Source organism: Exophiala dermatitidis (assembly GCF_000230625.1).
Source record: "Exophiala dermatitidis NIH/UT8656 unplaced genomic scaffold supercont1.4, whole genome shotgun sequence".
In the NCBI taxonomy this organism is placed as follows: domain Eukaryota; kingdom Fungi; phylum Ascomycota; class Eurotiomycetes; order Chaetothyriales; family Herpotrichiellaceae; genus Exophiala; species Exophiala dermatitidis.
Genome location: NW_008751649.1, coordinates 2,571,696 through 2,591,250, shown reverse-complemented (window position 1 = coordinate 2,591,250; position 19,555 = coordinate 2,571,696). Strand labels below are relative to the sequence as shown.

The 19,555-nt window shown below is 53.0% G+C and overlaps 7 protein-coding genes across 7 annotated transcripts; 4 read left to right on the top strand and 3 right to left on the bottom strand.

Moving 5' to 3' along the window:
* The first annotated feature begins 88 nt into the window (after positions 1-88).
* On the top strand, positions 89-4,109 carry HMPREF1120_05249 (uncharacterized protein). Its single transcript, XM_009159415.1, has 4 exons — positions 89-729; positions 837-1,892; positions 1,943-3,283; positions 3,342-4,109. The coding sequence occupies exons 2-4, from the start codon at positions 951-953 to the stop codon at positions 3,387-3,389; spliced, it is 2,331 nt and encodes a 776-aa protein (XP_009157663.1). The 5' UTR covers positions 89-729; positions 837-950; the 3' UTR covers positions 3,390-4,109.
* HMPREF1120_05248 (uncharacterized protein) lies at positions 3,998-6,197 on the bottom strand. Its single transcript, XM_009159414.1, has 2 exons — positions 5,858-6,197; positions 3,998-5,785 (listed from the first exon to the last, which is right to left on the bottom strand). The coding sequence occupies exons 1-2, from the start codon at positions 5,954-5,956 to the stop codon at positions 4,391-4,393; spliced, it is 1,494 nt and encodes a 497-aa protein (XP_009157662.1). The 5' UTR covers positions 5,957-6,197; the 3' UTR covers positions 3,998-4,390.
* Positions 6,198-8,462: 2,265 nt separating this feature from the next.
* Positions 8,463-11,022, top strand: HMPREF1120_05247 (uncharacterized protein). Its single transcript, XM_009159413.1, has one exon. The coding sequence runs from the start codon at positions 9,223-9,225 to the stop codon at positions 10,339-10,341; it is 1,119 nt and encodes a 372-aa protein (XP_009157661.1). The 5' UTR covers positions 8,463-9,222; the 3' UTR covers positions 10,342-11,022.
* On the bottom strand, positions 10,325-12,498 carry HMPREF1120_05246 (uncharacterized protein). The gene has a single exon (XM_009159412.1). It carries the CDS (start codon positions 12,353-12,355, stop codon positions 11,624-11,626), a length of 732 nt encoding a protein of 243 aa, XP_009157660.1. The 5' UTR covers positions 12,356-12,498; the 3' UTR covers positions 10,325-11,623.
* Positions 12,499-12,603: 105 nt separating this feature from the next.
* On the top strand, positions 12,604-15,186 carry HMPREF1120_05245 (uncharacterized protein). The gene has a single exon (XM_009159411.1). It carries the CDS (start codon positions 12,706-12,708, stop codon positions 14,839-14,841), a length of 2,136 nt encoding a protein of 711 aa, XP_009157659.1. The 5' UTR covers positions 12,604-12,705; the 3' UTR covers positions 14,842-15,186.
* On the bottom strand, positions 13,781-16,142 carry HMPREF1120_05244 (uncharacterized protein). The gene has a single exon (XM_009159410.1). The coding sequence runs from the start codon at positions 15,777-15,779 to the stop codon at positions 15,288-15,290; it is 492 nt and encodes a 163-aa protein (XP_009157658.1). The 5' UTR covers positions 15,780-16,142; the 3' UTR covers positions 13,781-15,287.
* A 752-nt stretch (positions 16,143-16,894) lies between these two features.
* On the top strand, positions 16,895-19,336 carry HMPREF1120_05243 (trehalose synthase (Ccg-9); the record flags this gene model as incomplete). Its single annotated transcript, XM_009159409.1, has 6 exons — positions 16,895-17,026; positions 17,163-17,563; positions 17,618-17,893; positions 17,950-18,414; positions 18,471-18,930; positions 18,986-19,336. The coding sequence occupies 6 exons, from the start codon at positions 16,895-16,897 to the stop codon at positions 19,334-19,336; spliced, it is 2,085 nt and encodes a 694-aa protein (XP_009157657.1).
* Positions 19,337-19,555: the final 219 nt, after the last annotated feature.

Genomic DNA, 19,555 nt, shown 5'->3' with positions numbered 1-19,555 from the left:
AGCCGGGCTGATCCGCTACCTAACTTAAGAGGCCGCCTATGCATGATGCATCTGCCACCAATAATACTAGTAGTAGTAGTAGTACTGCCGGGCACTGCCAGTGCACACTGGCAGCACAGGTCTGCCCTCTCCTGCGGTCGATCGCTCCCCCCAAGCATTCTCCTGAGTGAGACCTGACCTGACCTGATTCTCACACGCCGACGGACTGGGAGCCGCCAGAACTGTCTGCGTTACAGTGGCACCCGCTCCAGACTGCGCTTGATTGACTTCCTTCCTTCCATACTACTACCACTCCTTCTCACCCATCACCACCACCGACTGCACCTCTGCTTTGTCCCCGTTTCCCATCTTGCCGTCCCAGTTTCATCCATCACTTCAACGCCGTTTCTTCATTCTTGTTGTTGACTTGACTGGCTTCTTCTGCCTTTTCTCCCCTCTTCCGCCTCAACTCACGGTTGTTGTCTCCTTCAGACGCGCCGTGGCTCTCACATTCGTTTCCTGAGCTTCTGCACACCAGAGCTCTCCTGGTTCGAGAGAGGTCAGAAGTTGCTTTCGACCATTCACTTCTCGCTCATACGATTTTATTTCCATACTTAATCCGACCTTCGCTTCTTCCTGTCTACATTTGAGACGCCGGTTCACCGCAAGGATTTCGTTATAATCATTCTCCCTTGTCCTACGCCTCCATGTTGTGCGGGCAGTCCCCCTTTTGAGAAGTATCCTTGGAAGGTATGTCCCCTACCCTCCTCCTGCGGCCTGCAACTTGGCATGCATTCTCAAACCCAGCCTTTGAACCGAGAGCAATGATCATGTTCTCTGCTAACCAGCGTCTGCAGTGCGGTATCCGTCGAGTCGATTCCTTATTTGATCCCCAGATTGCTTTGAAGACGTTTGGGGCATAGTCTGGCGTTTGCCAGCTCACTGTCTCCACACAATATTGGAAGGGAAAGATGGCTGCTTTGGTCCAAAGTCTCCCGGCTCACACAACAATTTCCACCATGGTCGGTCGTCCCTCGTCCTCTGGAAGTTACCCTTCCCAGGCTCCTTCAGGGCAGCTGAGGGGCCATCAGCCAGGCCGCTACAATAACATGTCGGGAACTGGCTATAGAGGCATGCCAGCAAGCGGACCTGTGGCCCCTTATGCCTTCACTTCGACACCTCAGTTGGCGAACTCGAACCTCGGTCTTCGCCAATCCAGTCACAACCCTAGCCGGTCGATTTCTGCTCAACGGATCACCCAGGCCCAGCCAGGCTCATCTGCCGAGCAACCGACTACCCCCACTGATCACACTCAGGCCGAGCCTGCCGGCAAGTCCATGTCCTTAGGTCTTCCCGCTATTCCATCAACCGGCTCACTGATGGGTCCGACGCTCACACCCCTTTCAACGGCTTCTATGGCCCCTAAGCCATCACCTGAACGATACCGAAGAAATGTTAGACGAGTGGATGGCGAGGGCGGTTCAAATCGAACTTCTCCGGGTTCTGCTCTACCTTCAGGGTCCGGCATGGCTGCGGTCGGGTCTCTTTACAACCACCCGACTCAGTCCAGCAGCACTCCATCATTGAACTCCCAACATTCGTATCGAAGCTCACAGAGTGGTAACAATGGTGTGTTGAAGAACTCCAGTGCGGATGATCTTCAACTGGGTCGACCACAGACCACTGAGCTCGCTGCGAGGTATCGGAGACGTAGCTTTGGCAGCATTGAAACCGCTGGCCTCAATAACGCAGTTGATTCCCAGCAGACTTCATCGCCACACCCTAGTGCAATTCTTCCTCAACATAACCAAAATGGCACTGTAAAGAACCAACGGCCTTCTTACCACAAGCACAGCGGAAGTTCCGACAGTGTTGCCTCTTCAAGGTCGACTCTGTCTTCTCGTCCTGGTTCGGTGAGTAGGAACCAAGTCCCACATTCTCAACTGGTCTAACAATTTTCTAGGCTCGTACCGATCAACCTGTGCTCACTGCACCCAATTCCGGCATCACCCCCTCTGCCCCAGCCAGGCCGGACCAAAGGCCAGCGGGCACCTCACGCTTAGGAGATTCGAGCATTCGCCAGCGATCGCCCCTGTCCCGACCAGTCAATTTCCAAGCCGAGGAGGCACCTCAATTATCACGGCGGCCTTCTGCACCGGCACTGCAGACGCCTGCGCCTGAGCAACATGCTCCAACAAGCCCTGCTGTTGAGCATCTTGCTGCCCTAAGTCAAAAGGATGTCAAAAAGCCGAAATCCAAGTTACGGAGGGCATTCTCCTTCGGTAGTGCTGCGGAACTCAGGCAGGCCACGACCCAAAACAATCACGAGAAGAGCATTGCCAACAAGGCGGCACAATCCGCGAAGAGGAATTCCAAGTATGAGGACGAGTTGGATCCTGAGCAGGCAAGAATTGCTGAGAAGCAAGAAGCCGGAGGACTGGGCGAGAGCATCTATTCCGGGCAAGGCAACTTTTTCACTGGATCAACGGACAATTTATCCATCTCTTCGACGGCTTCGTCTGCCTCTGTGATGCTCCGTAAAATGGGCAAAGGAGTCAAGAAGGGCACGCGGTCGCTTGTTGGCTTGTTTCGGCCCAAATCAGTGGTTGGGGTTCCCGCAGCCGATGGTCCGGTGAACCAGGCCAGTCTAGCTCAGGTCTCGATGGTTACTGTGGAAGCAGAACGCGAGAAGGTCAACATCAATGCCAACCCTCACGACCAGACTGGCGGCGGCACTGGATTTCCCAAACTTGAGCGTAATTCTATTGAGACCAAGTTGTCGTTCGATAGTGGGACTGTATCAAGCGACACGCGTTCACGTCGCAGCATTGTTGGGGGAGAAAAGGAGCGCGCGGAGATCCTCGCTGCTGTGAGGAAGGGCATACTCAAACGAACAGACTCGAATCAACCCTCGCCCAAATTGAAGGCTTATGACTTCAAAGTCCCCGACTTCAACTTGCCCCAAATTCCCCATGTCAACGATTCCCCAAAGTCCAGTGCACCAAGCACCCCCGCGGATGAGACTCCACGATCCGGCCACCGCCGAACCGACTCCATCACGATTGAAGGCAACGATCATGACGACTATTTCTCTTCAATGACCCGACTTGCCAGCATAGACTCTAAGAATGCACCTATGACACCTCAAGGCCTGATCCGGAACATTTCTTTTAGCCCTCGAATTCAATTTCATGATACTTGGCCAAGTGCAGAATACGATCGCCGCGGAGACATTGCGACCTGCAACCGCTTGACTCCAATGCTCGCACAGCAGATCAAGGAAGAGCTCAATACCTTCAAAATGGTGAGTCCTCAAAAAATAAATGCTCCAGTCAAAGCTCCTGGCTAACCCAATACCTTAGGAAATGGAGGTTCACGAGTCTTCGAAAGTGTACACGCATTTCTTCTAGTGTCATGAAACGCCTTGGATACCAAGACATGTCACTACTGCACCGACTGTCCAGTTCGACAAATAACACGATCAGACAACCGGAATATCAGCTTACACACGATTTCTACGACTCTGGCGGTACATGTGCAACACAGCATATTTTGTCGTTAGAATTCGATCGGCGAAGCCTATTGGGCGGCATTTGACGTTCGACCCTATGTACATTTAGAAAAGCCCTCCCATGTTGCATTTTCATTCACGACTCGTTTCATTGTAAGGTGTCTGGCGCTCGGATTGGATGGGCCTGGAGGGCCCGCAGCTTGCATCAAGAGGTATTGATTTGTTTGGGTCTCACCTTTCTCTGAAGGCTTAAGGGTATGGGAATGTTAGGTTTGGGTCTACGTCCTAACTCCATGCCGCATGGAAGCGCCCTCAGTCAGTCCTTGGACAAACGGTGTGTGCAGACAAGGGCATTCCATCCGCTTTGCCCATCGCTACCTCGTATGTGCTTGCCAGGACATGATCAGTCTAACCTGGTCACATCGAGGTGCCGGCACACATACTGGCCTGATCCTCATAGGAAGGAATTTAATTGATTCGCGGTGGAAGAACGAAAGTCTGCTTGTTGTCTCGCTATACAAAGAGCAATAATCGAGCGTAGATATTGGAAATTCGGAAGATACCTATTGGTCACCTCTGTCCGAGTTAACTGCGTTTTGAGGGGGTTTCCTCTCGTCCCACGGATGTAACCCTAGACGTTGGCGTACCACTGTAGAACTAGTAACTGTAGACGCTCGGCAGATCTTTCCTGTCGAGCCTAACGTTGAGCAGTACGAGATTGCAATTCATAGCATCCAGGGCGTGCACACGGCCTTTTTCCAGCAAAGAGTGTACATGCTTACGAATAAGCATAGGAAGCGACACGATGGGATCTATTCCTCCATTACTAGCACTGTCAAGAGGAATACCGATTACATGATGATATTATAGCGCTAACTCCAAATTGCATTAAAGCTAAACTCAACTCCAGCTGGGTTTCGTCCCCAGGGGCACAGGAGGCGGGGATGGAACAGGAGCAGCACTGCCTTGACCGGCGACACCGTTGGGAACACCGCCACCGACGTGCATGGTGGCCGGTTTCTTCGGCGGAGGAGGTGGCGGCGGCTTACGCGATATCGAGGCCACGACATTTGGATTCTGCGGTGGCGGAGACTGGGCCTGCTGCAACGGGGGAGACGGCATGGCGTTGGCATTGGGATTGGTATGCATTGACGGTGGGGTTTCTGACGTGGGAGAGGAGTGTTTTTCCAAGAACGAGTTGAGCCGGCCCGTCACGTTGTATTTCTTGTTCCACTGGCTCGCTTTTTGGCCAGCGGAGGTGATGGAATCTTGGTGTCGCTCGCGGAAGGAGTTGACGGTCGAGGCTGTGGCTCGGGCGTCTGCAGTGCTCACGCTTGAGGGATCTCGTTGGAAGCTTTGCACCGTACGTAGTGCGGCTTGCTTTTCTGCCCAAGTCGTGCCTTGCGTAGGTTGGGCGGATAAAGATGTCGAAGAGATAGGACTTGTGGCTGTCTGAGGCGCTGCAACAGACTGCGTCACGGGCGCAGGTGTGGTTGGATGATGTTGTTGCTGGCCACTCGTATCGGTATTCATACGCGCAAAGCGCGATTGTAGCTCGGAAAGTTGGTTCAGCGCCGGTCGCGGCGGGTTAGGTGAAGGGTTCTGTGGGATGCTGTTCGACTGGCTTGACTCTCCGTGCCAGGGGTTTGAGGAAGCGTTAGCCCCTATACCCAAAGCAGGTACCGATACTCCCGCAGTTCCAAGTCTGTTTACTGCCGCTTGGTTAATTCCGTAGTTTGAGCTCGGGGTTGGATTCGGCTGCTGTGCGGGAATTGCTTCATACGAGGGCGGAGGCTGCTGGGGAGGTGGAGAGGAGGTCGCAGGTGGTGGCGTACTACCACCGCTTGTCCCAGTGTTTTGTCTAGATGGAAGTCTTGGGGGTAGGCTTGGCTTTGGTTTGAATGATTGTTGGCCTTCCGTCATGCTCGTACTCCGTGTGACCACGTCCCTGTGAACCGGAGGTGGTGGAAGATGGTCCGTCTTCAGACCTGTCCTGTCTGCCCTGTATGGCAATGGGGGTCCAGGCTTTCTTGTCTCCGCCTCTTGTTGCTCCTGCTGTGTATTATCCGGCGTATTGACTCGCCTTGCGGCTTCGATCTCCTCGGGTTTTAGAGGTGCGCCCAGGCCGCTTCTATGCGGAGTTATCTCGTTGGGAAGTGCGGCGCCACCATGGTAGTTGACGTTTTTGGGTGGTGGCCCAAACAATGCCGGATCTTTCAGAGTCGACAATGGACGAGATACGTGATCGACCGCTTCTTCTTTGTGGGGGTCTCGGCCCTTGCCCATCCAGCCTGCCTACAGTGGTTCGTTTATCTCAGCGGGAAGAAACTTGCCAGAGGCGACAGCCTCAAGGTGATTTTGACTGACCACTTGATTGATCCCTTTGAAGTCTCCTCTCCAGCTTTCCTTTCCCCCCTCTTTCCCTTTAGGGTGCCATCCGTCCTTCATGACATTGCGGAAACTCATGGTCGCCGAGGCTCACGGGCAGGAGGCCGTAGGTTTCAAGGACAAGCAGTGGGGTTGGTCGGGTCCCTGTGATGGTAGAAGGTGCTTCGTGTCTCCCGGAGGGTACGTAGATGTCTGAAGTAAACGACCAGGGCAGTAGTTTTACTTGCACGGCTAAGGTCAGCGGAATTGCTGCGTTGAATACAGGCCTCTGGATACTTTGATAGGTAGAAGCATGGATCACAGGATGTTGATGGCTCGCTGACGTCGCGGGCCGGGTGCCAAGCGCGATGTAAGGGATCAGAACTTACAGCGGCATTGGTTTCTGCTGTATGTGGACTAGCGCAGAGCGGAGGACAAACTGCCAGCCTTGCGATATATCATTGGTCAAAAAGCAACAGAACCCTACCTAGCCTGAGGTACCTACCGAACATCATTGCAGTGCCAGTGCTGCTGCTGTTCAGGTTGCCATATCGCGCTTACCTCAGTACGCCAGGTTTGTAGCCACAGAACATATCTAGGTACAAATGGACATGCTAACTAGGGGAACTGAGGAAAAATACTTTGCTGATGGGATGTGGTCATTTACATGTACCCGTCTGCATCTGTCCCAGTGCAACGGCAGACTGGCGCCCTTCACCCCCGGTCTTCAGCAGGAACTTCAGTAGCAAGGCTGAATCGATATATAATTTTGGGCCACAGGCAATTTGGGTTCCCGTTAACTACAGTCTGATTCAACGCTATTACTGAACGCAATGGATAGTGTACTGCTTGACGGGTACAGGCCAGGTGTGAACGACTTTCCAGTGGCCGTCTGTGGGAATTTCCGTACGAGATCCCCGGTGAAATATATACAAGGCTCAGCGGACTGCGGAGTTGCATTATACCAGGCATAAATGTCCGCTACGTCCTTATACTGTAGGACCACCATGATGGGCGGTTGCCATACGTAGTACGACACTGCAGGAGATTCTGCAACAGGAGGCTTACCGATTATTGGAGGGAATTAAACCATTGATGCACTGCATGATGCGAATCCAAAAGAGCAGCTTCGCCGGTACAATGTTGGTTGGGCAATTTCACTCCGGAACGCGTCGAGCTACAAGTGTCATGTACTCGCTCACCCACTCACCACTTTTACTAGTACTGTACCTAAGTATGTTATGTATGTACCTACTGGTAGTAGGTAGCAAGGCCGTCAAAACGTCAGGCGGTAAATTTCGCAATTTAAACCAAAGAAGCGCACCGAGCAGGGCCGGGTAGTGAGGTAAGCACGTATAGTGAAGTGCTGCAGTTCTCGCCCAACAAGGCAGCCCGTCAAAGCTCAATAGGAGTTAACGGAATGCCGGACGTTTGGTTCGACGACGGTGTTTCTGTTGTCTGAGACAAGCAGTGACGGGAAGCTCTATTGGAAAGGACATAATTCTCACCCCAATGCCACCGCATCATCGCACATCGGAGGTCGGCGGGTCTTAAGCAGCGATCACCGCGTCACGTGACTTCCGACGAATCGCATGGCCAACACGTGGGTCAACAGCTGGCGGACAACCAGGTCTCAAGTTGGAAGACCTGCTAGTTCTTCACGCTGATCAACTGGAAGCCATTAATAGAATTGGCCGTCCGACCAGACTCCGTAGTCTCAATGCACTACTACCTAAGGTAGGTACTATTGTGCCCCGGCGGTTGGGGACGACTCGAGTAGTAGTTCCAGTATTGTGGCATGGTAACCCGCTGACTCGAGTTTGTCAGCAGTCGTCTGTCCAAAGCATGTCACAATCTGCGCAGATGCAGACCATAATATGTGACAAACGGTTGGTATACTTCTCGCTGTGAGGATCCCTACTTGGCTTGAAGCTTCCTTAGGTACAGACAAATAGCGGACGCCGTTCTGTTGTTGTTCACCAAAGGTCAGCCAAGACTGGCCGTTGGACGCTTCGGAGGGTCGTGCGGTTAGCTGCTTTTGGTAGCTGTTGGCCTGAAAGGTGAACATAGAGGTGCTATATAAGGCAAGAGCTCAAATAATATCAATATTAGGATGAACGGCATCATAAGCTGAAGCACAGATATATCGGACCCCTGCAGTACTGGGACCTGTTGCTGTAAAGTTTAACTAAAGTTGGCGTCCGGACCTCCGCTGCTGTAACGGGCCGAGGTCAACTTGAACTGTGGGCAGTGGTTAATGGGGAGGCGCCAGCGTGCTACAGCTGCTGAGCCTGCCAATTAAATGGTCAAATCGGGTGCTTGAGCATCAATTCCGGGTTCTTCAATCCCCAATGTGTCTAGAGTTTGCGGTATTCGAGCTCGCAAAAGCGGTACTGTGCCGTATCTGCGTACTGTGCCTGGTCCGGTTGGCAAGGAACTATAGCGTCGTTCAAGTTGGAGAGTAGCGTGCCATCTGTTAGGTACCTGTCAGGCTGCACGACCGGAATTGCTCGCTTTGTTTCTCAGCGTACTACCTAGGTAGATCTTCCCTCGGCAGAGACAGAAAGAGTTGGGCTCTTGCCATCGGGTGCAATGATAGTACCAACGACTGTCCGGGCGACCTCTTTATTCCTAGGATGATAACCAAGTAGGCCGGCAACTACCTGTAGTCGCTGCAGGCACTAGACTACTGGCAGGAACAATACCTTAGGTCGGTACCTACCCAAGTACTAGTGGTTGCTAAAGTACAGTGAGTGGGTTGCGTACCAACTTGGAACCCTCCGAGTCCACCTCCGCCGGTGCCCGCATTAACCTGAATGTCACCACCCCCTTCATCCTGCCCTGCCCACTGCTGCATCGCACCACTGGCACCTCCACTGACATCCTCCTCCGCGTCCAACTACAATGTACGCCTGTTGCTACTAGTACTGGGTACCTCAAACTACTCCTTCCGCGATTCTCTTCCTTTGCTGCGCCTCATTGTTGATGACCTCCTACCTACAGTATATGTCGTCTACCTGAATCCTCCAGTCAAGCGCCACCCATCCCGTCAGGCCCTGTACTGACCGGCCTGAGCCTGCTCCTCAAGCGTGACGACCAAGTCCGAGACCAGCCTCACCGACGTCTGAGTCGCCTTTTCCGTGGACTGCGCATCCTGCCGGGGGCTGGTGTTTGGCCCACCTTTCCTTCGAGTCGCTTTTACTTTACATGTCAGACTCTGACCCTCTCGAGGGGTCGTCGTCAAGCTGGATCTCAACAGGTTCCTCCATCACTTCCTTTCGAGGCCCCAAATCGCTCGGAGGGCGGTAAACACACCTGCGTTCACGCCGCCGTTCTCACCAGGCTTCGCGCCCTCTTTCTCTACCATGCAGCCGGACGGCGCTGGCTTCACAGGCATAACAACCCCCGATGGGCCAGACACTACGCTTCTCGAGAGCATTGCATCGTCGCTAGCGAGTGAATTCTCCCAAACCACGGGTACACGCACGGGTGCCCCATCGAGCAGCGCTGCCACTTTTACAAGCGTGTCCGAAAGCGCGAGTGCATTTGCACCGGCTTCTGCGTCTGAGTCGCCATCTGCGGCGCCAACATCAGCGATATCATCCACCACCTTCACTACATCAGTAACCTCGGCGGCATCCTCGATATCAGACACCCACGCCTCAACCACGGCGACAAATGCTGCGAGCAGCACCAATGGCGCGGTAACCGTCTCCCACAGCAAATGCGACAGCATTTCGTGTTCCTCTGCGCTCAAAGCTGCCGTTGCTGTCCCACTAGTTGTCGCGGCCCTTGTTGGCCTCTTTTTATTCTTATTCTTTGCCAGGAGGAGGAAGAAACGAACCCGTGGCGACGGAGCTGCGGTATCTGAGAAGAAGGCGAAGAAGGCCGGCAAAAAATGGTCTCGACATTTGCGGGCTTTCTCCTTTGATGCTGAATTGCTCATGGGCGGCCGTTTCTCCAGCACCAACAGCATTCGAAGCCGGGACCCGAGTGTTCGCAGTGGTGCCAATGCCTCGCAGACTGCCGCCCAAAGCGCAGAGCCCAGTCTACACAGCATTGAAGAAGAAGTTGCTCCACCATACCGAGACGCTATCTCTCATGGTCACACCCCAGCTAGCCCACGCCACCCTCGGTCTCCAGTTCCTATCACATCTGTCACAACAGACCCCATCCCTCGTCCGGCATCCACTGCCACGGCACCACCTCCGTACGGCTCAGTCGTGGGCGAGACCAGGCATCAGGAGCCTCCAACTCCAGCTTCGGCTACAGACCCATTTGCAGACTCTGCCCCTGTGAGCCCAATTGACGATTCGCCATTCAATGACCCTCCCGATGCCCGACCAGGAATTAGCCGAAACTCATCGTTATACCAACACGGTAGTGCAGATGACCTTTCGGAAGCCGCGAGTATAAGGGAAGCTCAAGTTGGCCGACGAGTGTCCGCCAGAGCCACCGACAACACTGGTGGTGGTGGTAACTAATGGGTTAGTTGAATTTCTTGTCTGCGATTAGGCTCGTCCTAATGTCTTCCCTTTTGACCTTCGGGACGAAGACAGGGCTGAAATCTGTATTGCGGGATGTCTGGAAATGTGGCGATATACCATGTATATGATTGAGGTCGCAGCTGGGAGGGATGGGATGTGGCTGCAGCCATATCACGATTATGGGAGACACAGAGAGCAATTCATTTCAGGGCTCGGATATTTAATCGATATCAAGCAGCATGAAGACATTTACGAGGCCGGTTTTAACGTTCAATATATATTTATGCTCGGCCATGGTCGCCTTTTTTCTGTGTTTCCGTTTCATCATCAAGCTGCAACGTCGCACAACGCACAAAGGAATACGGGATACTACTCCTGGTCATCCCGGGGCGCCCTAGCTTGCGCCAGATGGGATGACGAGGTCGTGTACAGTGGTCGTGCTTGGTCCTCGTCTGGCCTGTGCCACTCACGCAGCGTAACATGTCCGGTAGTAGGGCATGCAGTGACCTCGAGTTATACACGCCCTGGTCACAGCCACGACCACAACGTTTCGCCCTTTAGTCCCTGCCCGACAAGCATCCAAATAAAGACAGTAGTTTGGAATATCCCGATTTCTGATGAGTGCATCCCATCTCAGAGAGTCACGGCCATCGTTGAGTACCATTTGCAATGTTGAAGCTCTACCACTTCGGACAGGTTTCGCTCATGATGGATGGCAATAGTAGTAGGTAGTAGTGGTATCTTTATAATTTTCGCTGTGGTGCAGTGGTAGCGCACTGGCACTGCAGGTGTGTAATCTTAGTACAATCACCTGCAATCGATTGCACGTAGTGCCGCATGAATCATGGTGTGAGCAGAGGAGAGGTGTTCGACAGTGACAGCCGCTACTAGATACAGAGCGCTGCATGGCTGGTCCTCGGTACGATGTGATTGTGGTCGACCATAGAAACCGGGAAGTAGAGTCCGTTCCATGGCCTTTATGGAGTTTGCCCAAGACGGACGACAGAACAGTGCTTCTGAGCAACTTTCTCTCGCTCCCGAGACAACCTGGAAGCCGAAAAGCATAGCAGCAGCAGCAGCAGCAATAGTGGTGGCCGTACATGACTCATGATCGTGGCCTGCGCTTCAGCTGGAGCTCAATCATCGTCGGGAGCAACCCCAAGGCGGCCGTGTCAGCTGCTGGAGCGTTGATAGACACTTGCTGGCGGTCATGCTAGTTATGTGTTCAGAGTACGGGTGACTCAACCAGGGCTGCGACAGCGTCCCCCGGTCGACCAGTTCAGTGAATGATGGACTTGAAGCCATTATAAGCCTGCTCCATATCGAAAGCGAGGTCGCGCGCTTGATCTTCACTCAATTCTTCCGAGGTCTTCATCTGGTTCAGCGTGATGAGCCACTGAATGATCTTGCCACGGTGCTCAAAGTCCTGGTCGGTGACTTTGTTGACGGACTGGATGACATCCGACAACAGAGGATGCAACGCGCTCTTGGAGACCATGTTCAGCCGCAGAGCGTCGAGGAATGTGATGAAATTCTCCGTCGCAGCCAGAATCAAACTGCCCGACGCCGTGCCTGCGGGCGCCGCCGTCGAGCCAGGAGCGGCCTTTTGGACGGTAAGCACCTCGTCTGCCGTCAGCCCGACTCTTAATCTCTCTTTCGCTCGTGGACATTCAATGTCCCATTTCCGCGTAAACGTGTCCAGGTCGACGAACTCGCGAGCAACCGTCTCGTCGTTCAAGATGGATCGGTATTGTTTCAGCATCTTGGAGCACATGTCGGAATACTCGTTTTCTGGCAATGCATCTTTGATGTAAGCTTTCTCCAATCCGTCAATCGTTCGGATAATGCTGTAGATCTCGGCGAGCGAGTCCGCCAGGTCCCGCTCGGCCGCCGTGTCGGCGAGCTTGACTTCTTCGTCGAGGTTGATCCGTGCTGAGAGTGTGTTGGTCGGTGTGTAGCTGTACGGCGTAGGCGCGTAGGATAGCGGCCGCGATGATGGTGTGCTGTACATGATGCCGTGCGGACTGGGCTGTCTGTCTCCTTTCGGGCTGGGCTACATTGAGTCCGGTTGGCACAAATAAGTGATATGCGTGATCGCAGTATACACTGGACCGGATGACTAGGTCATGTAGGCACTGTACAGTTGTGTTCAAGTTGTGGAGCGCGGGCGGGACAGACTGGCTCTGACTGCGGAGGAACTTGGTCCCGGCAATACTTCGGCTTGTCATTATTTTTTCGCAACCATGTTTCATCGCCTGCAAAAAGTTCATGTAGCGATGCACATGCGCTTTCCAAACTACATATCAACGATTGCCATTTCACTGGCTACGTAACTATAAATCCACTACAGGGCCAGTCATCATGGGCAAACAGAAGAAAGCAACAAAGAAGTTTGAGAAGACGAAACTCAAGGAGACTATCGACCGAAGAAAGGAATTCGCCAAAGTCAAACAGCGACATCAGTTGAAGGCCAAAAAGCAACAGCGAGCCGCCCAACGGTCAAAAGCAGAGAACGATGCCGCAGGATCGGACGCAGAGTCATTGGAACAGGATGAGGATGCTGAGATGAATGAAGACGGATTTTTTCAAGAGCCGGTGGACATACCTCAAGATGCGACAAAGGCGTCTTCGAAGCCTAGCACTGGCAAACGCAAGAGGGACGGAATCGCGCAAGACGAAGAGGAGTCTGAGATCTCAGCAAGTGAGGATTTGGATGATGAAACCGGTGATCTCAAAGGGCAGATGGCTGCCCTTGCGGAGAAAGACCCAGAATTCTACAAATACCTCCAAGAGAACGATGCCGAGTTGTTAGAGTTCGACGAGGATGACGACCTCGCAGCCGTGGACGAATTGAGCGACGGGGAACCCCCTTCGAAAAAGCAGAAGACGAAGGGCTCTGGTGCAGAAGATTCGACCGCCGCGGATGATGTTACTTTGGCCATGATCAAGAAGTGGAAGGCTTCATTGGCCGAACGACATTCCATTCGGGCACTGCGACAACTGGTGCTGGCATTCCGTGCTGCCGCTCACGCTGACGAGGAGGAAGAGGACAAGTCTTACAAATACAACATCACCAGTCCTGAGGTTTATCACGAAGTTCTTGTGACAGCCCTGAAGCAAGCTCCAGAGACGCTGGCGCACCATTTGCCCGTCAAGGAGACTGCTGGGGGTAAGGTGCGCGTGCCGACGGACTCGCCCAAGTTCAAGACGCTGGCGCCCTTGATCAAATCGCATGCTTCTTCCCTGCATCATCTACTGGGTCATTTGTCCGACACCAAGACTCTGAGATTGACCCTCCAGTCCTTTGAGCCGTTGCTGCCATATCTGCTACAATTCCGCAAATTTCTCAAGGTCATCACCAAGGCGGTCGCTTCCATATGGTCCGACAACTCTTCAGACGAGGCAACTAGAATCACCGCCTTTCTCATCATTCGCCGGCTCATGGTGATTGGAGATGCTGGGATTCGGGAAGTTGTCTTGAAGTCTACCTATGAAGGGGTGGTCAAAGGAAGTCGCAATACAACCATTCATACCCTGGCCGGCATCAACCTCATGAAGAACTCGGCTGCCGAAATCTGGGGCTTGGACCAAAAGGTTGGCTATACCACGGGCTTCACCTTCATCCGTCAACTTGCCATCCATCTCCGGACCAACATTACCAAGCCCACCAAAGAGTCCTACAAGACCATATACAATTGGCAATTCGTCCATTCTCTTGACTTCTGGTCGCGAGTCCTGTCCATGCACTGCAACTCTCTACTTGAAGCACAGAACGGCAAGCCGTCGCAACTACGTCCTTTGATTTATCCCGTTGTTCAAGTAACTCTTGGGGTGATGAGGCTTATCCCAACGTCAACATACTTCCCTCTTCGGTTCCAGCTTATGCGATCTCTGCTTCGAATCTCGCAGGCCACTGAAACATACATTCCGCTATCAGCAGCTCTGTTGGAGGTGCTTAACTCGGCAGAGATGAAAAAGTCCGCCAAGGCAGCGACGATTCGGCCACTGGATTTTGAATCCAACATCAGGGCCCCGGCTTCGTACCTCAAGACGAAAGTCTACCAGGAAGGTGTCGGTGAACAGGTGGCTGAATTGTTCTCCGAATTCTTTGTGCTTTGGGCCAAGAGCATTGCATACCCGGAGCTTCAGCTTCCCACCATCGTCATGTTGAAAAGATGGTTGAAAACGGCGTCAAAGCCCACTGGAAACAAAAACGCCAAGCTAAATCAAGCCCTTTTACTACTTGTGCAAAAGTCCGAGGCCAATGCCAAGTGGATCGAGGAGAGGAGAAACAAAATCAACTTTTCTCCCAAGGATCGTGCAGAGGTCGAAGGGTTCCTCAAAGATGTCCAGTGGCAAGACACTCCTCTGGGAGCCTTTGTTGTTGGTCAGAGGAAACAGAGGGAAGAGAGAAGGAAGGTGCTTGAACAGGGTCGAAAGGAGCAGGAGCGCAGGGACAAAGTCACGAAAGAAGATCGTGATATTGAGACTGTGTAAGGGTCAGAGGCGGCTGCAAAAAGGACTACTGTGCCTTTCTCGGCCTTGTTGAGGAATAGCCATCTAAGCAGTATGTATCGGGTGGTTCGCCCTATTTTGTAACCAAGTCCGGGAGGCAGTGCCTCAGTGCAAAGGGTACCTAACAGCCCTGTGATAATGCAAGCATATCTCTACACCAGCGGTGAGCAAAGCCATAGGCGTATGAGGCTCTCTAAATTGTCACGAGACTCGAGAACAGGCTGTTGTGATACCTTCTGACGGACCCCTCTGAAACATGACCAGGGCTGCCGACACGTGTCGTTGTAGCACTATATATATGGCAACCAAAGGCCAGTACAGTTTGTCATGACAGTAGCGCGTACAAGCCCGACGTGGCACAGCTACAGCCTCACGTTTCCTGCCGGGAGCTGCCGCATCGCTCAACCCCGTTCCAGGGACGTGGTATCTTATGCCCGGCACCACACGTGATACAGGAATTCAGATCTGTTTGTTCGGCAAAGAATACCATCGAAGGATGAGGCAGTCGAGGGTCCCTTTGAATCAACATAAAATGAGATCATACTGGAGACGTTGCCAGTGAAGCGGACCAGGATGGACCGCAAGGCCCACAAGCATTGTGATCCGACCCGCTTGTACACACGTCCGGACGAAGCCCTAGTGTTGCATAATAAGAGCTTCTCTGTTTTCAACGTGCCTGTCGAAGACATGCTATGCTGGTTCAAAAGGATAGTGGCAATGCCACGTCTAGAGTTCAGGGATAGTACAATGTGCTTGTATTGCAGCATTGGCCTGGAAATATGTTCTGGGGCCATATCAGGGAGCATGAAACCGGCTGTGCTTCGTGTCTCGGGAAATTCAAACTCCGGCGTCACGGAGTTGTAATTGCAGCAGTCAGGCAGCGCTCGACCTGCTCTCACTGAGGCTCCAGGACATTGCATCTGAAATCAGGATCAGCCGCCAATTTTTAATCTTGGGAGTTTCTGCAATCAGGCAGACAGTCTGGCCCTATAGTTGTTCGCAAGCACCTAACCTAGCACAAAAATGGTGATATACCTGAGGCACCTCTGGCTGCCGGTGCGACAGGTTTAAAATGAGGACGTCACGTGTGGGGCCCTGATGAGTGTCGCAGGCACCAGGCGACAGTGTCATTTCAAACCGCTAAGTGAAACCACTCGTACCCAGAATGCAAGGCACGAACAATTGGAAGGTGTCTTTATTTTAATGACTCAAGACACCGTATTCACTCACCTCTGTGCCAGTAACGTGCGAATGCTTCGCCTGCGCATTCAGCTTTATCATCGACAAACATCTACAGCACATCAGCCACACACCAGGATCTCGACAGCTGCCCAGAGCTAGCAACATTGTTCAGGGCAGATCCGAGTTCCACGTGACGCGCTGTGCCTCTGAGAGTGGCTCTGTTCGGCGCCGGCGGTCCACTAGACCTGTCAACATCAGGTGAGTTATTGACGAGACAGCGCCCGTGGCTGGCCTGGTGCCCAACTAGATCCCTCCAAGATCCAACCAAGTCCCTGCGATAGAACCCATCTATCGATCTTCAGGCATCATCTCGCGACTAGCGGGACCCCGGGCTGTCCAAGGATCTCCCCCATAACCGACCGGGTCTGTGGGTTCCGTCTGCGCGCGCGCTCGGGTCTTTATCCATCACCTTCTACGTCAGCGCAACAAGAAAATCCGAAGTCGCTGTGCCTCGAGCAACCCAAGTCGATCTCATACTCGCCGATCCGATAGTGCTGATATCAGTCAAGTACGACCAGGACCCTGGCCTTGGTGGTTTGTCAACTCACTTTATCCTCTCGTGCCGCTCTGTCTGTCTGTCCACCGCTCGCCAAAGACCTTTTCGCGTACTATACTAAGACTCGCTTCGCAGTCAACACCAGTTTCCTCCTGAGACAGCCGAGCTTTCATTTTGTGGCTACGCACTTTACGACCTACACCGCCCACTACCTCTCCTTCCCCGTGTCGCCATATAAATACCCGTTGAAGTTTGCGTTCTGCCGTCCTCCAAAAAGCTTCACAACAACTCCAAACTATGGGTGACGCAACATTAAAACACAGCACCGAGGTGCACCGGGACTTCATCTCGCAAGTCCCGGAGTACCACCGCGTACGATCGCTCAGCATCGCTCAACCTGATAATGTGGCCGTCGGAACCAGTCTAGCGGTACGTTGATATCCATTAAGTCATGACATCCTGCGACGCAACACGTGGTCACCTTTCCGCGTGGAAGGGTTCAGCCAAACCTAATTGGGCACACTTTTTCAGTTCAATCGTAACGCTTACTTCACTCTTTTTTTAGGAATTCTGGGCTGGTATTGCAATCGAGGAAGAGTCCGAATCCGCCATTAAGATCGGAATCGCCATACACGACGGCACATACAGCGTCGACTTTGCGGTCCATCGATTATGTTTAGAAGAAGACGCGCGAAAAGACAAAGACTCCGAATGGGTGGCTGAACACATAATCGCGCAGCTGGACTCTTACCGAAAAGAACGTGTCTGCAAGATCCTCGGTGCAGGCATCACGGTCGACCTTCATCGCAAAAGTCCGAACCTGTGTTCGCAATTGTGGGCCGAACTGGACATTGTGCCGTTTGTGATCGAGTCCAATCCTATTCTACCAACGAAGCAGGGCCGCGAGAGACGGAAAGCACTACTCGTGGATGAAATCGCGGATTCGGCCGCCCGAAAGTGTCTTGCGTATGTTCAATCGGAACCTCTTGTGACGACCACAAACTGACGCATCCATCCCAGGTTATACGCCCCAACGAAATTGCCCCGTCTGTCAATCGATTACCAGAACCAGGTCGAGGTCGATATGGCGGGCATGATCCACTTGGCTACTATTGATGACTACAAGAGATCGGTGCGCGAGCCGACATGGAGGGCGGTGCAAAAATACATCAAGGATGTGGTCGACCGCAAGCTCAGAATTGTCTTCTTCAGCGCAACTCCTCAGGGAGGTGGCGTTGCTTTGATGCGACATGCTTTGGTCCGGTTTTTGAGACTCCACGACGTCGATGTTGAATGGTGCGTACTTCCTGTCAAAAATAATCCAGTTCCTTGTTTGCCAACTTCCTGTGCAGGTTTGTCCCCAAGCCCAGACCGGACGTCTTCCGCGTGACCAAAAACAACCACAACATTCTACAAGGTGTCGTCCCGCCCGACGTCCGTTCTACGGATACCGAGCTTGCCAAAATTAAGGAATGGATCTTGGACAATGCGGAGCGGTACTGGATGGGCGAATCTGGCCCTTTGAGGGCTCCCGAGGACGGAGGCGCAGATGTGATTATCATCGACGACCCCCAGATGCCAGAGTTGATTCCTATTGCCAAAAAGTTCGCCCCGAACCGCCCTGTCATCTTCCGATGCCACATCGAGGTCAGAGACGATCTTATCCTAGAGGAGGGCAGCGCGGCACAGCATGTCTGGCAGTTTTTGTGGAACTCGATCAAACACGCAGACGTCTTTCTTAGCCACCCGGTGCGGTCTTTCGTGCCCAATGATGTCCGAAAGGAAGCGCTTGGCTGGCTGCCCGCTACTACTGACTGGTAAGTCTGCTTTCGATTCAACGTGATGTCTAGCGACTAACAACTCCGACTTCTAGGCTCGATGGTCTGAACAAAACTATGGCCGATTGGGATTTGCAGTACTATCTCCACGTACTCAGACAGACGTGCCAGGCTCAATGTCTCCCGCAACTCGCTTATCCTGCCCGAGGATACTTCACACAAATCGCCCGTTTCGATCCTTCCAAGGGAATTCCCGACGTGATCAAGAGCTATGCTAGGTTCCGGGAACTCATGAAAGACGAACCCAAGAGAAATGTGCATCAATTGGTCATCTGTGGCCACGGTTCGGTGGATGACCCAGACGGCTCTTTGATCTACGATCAGACTATGAACCTGATCCACGAATCATTCCCCGACCTGGCCGAGGACATTGTCGTGGTCAGACTAGGACCAAGCGATCAAATTTTGAACGCCATCATGTCGCTAAGCACTGTGGCCTTGCAACTCTCGACCCGGGAGGGATTTGAGGTCAAGGTTTCGGAAGCGTTGCACAAGGTGAGAATGTGTCATATACTTTGTTTGATATGTCGAGCTGACCACCGGTATTCAGGGCAAACCTATCATTGCCACCCGCGCTGGAGGTATTCCGCTGCAAGTGGAGCACGAAAAGAGTGGCTTCCTGGTTGAGCGTGGCGATCACGAGGCGGTGGCCCAGTACCTGTACAGTCTCGTTACCGACTACGATCTTTACGAAACGATGAGCGAGTATGCGCGATCCCATGTTAGTGACGAGGTCCATACAGTCGGCAACGCCCTTAGCTGGCTGTATCTCGCCTCGTCCATGGCTGGCGGAAAGTCGCTGAAGCCGAACGAACGATGGATCAACGACCTTGCCCGGGAAACGGCTGGCGAACCGTATGATGATGATGAACCACGTCTTCCAAGACATCTCTCAACCTGATCGCCCCTCTCGAATCGTTCGGCAAGGAGGGTCGGAGCGGTAGACAAGGGTAACGTTCGAGCGTCGGCGATGGCACTAGGGAGACAATAGAGCTATGTTACGGTAGATCGGGGAGAAGGAACCGGCGTCGGTGGGAGGCAAGACTGATGTTTTCCAGTGCTACTGATAAACTCCCTTCACTTATCACGGAACGCAGCGTTCTGAGGATGAAGTTGTGCT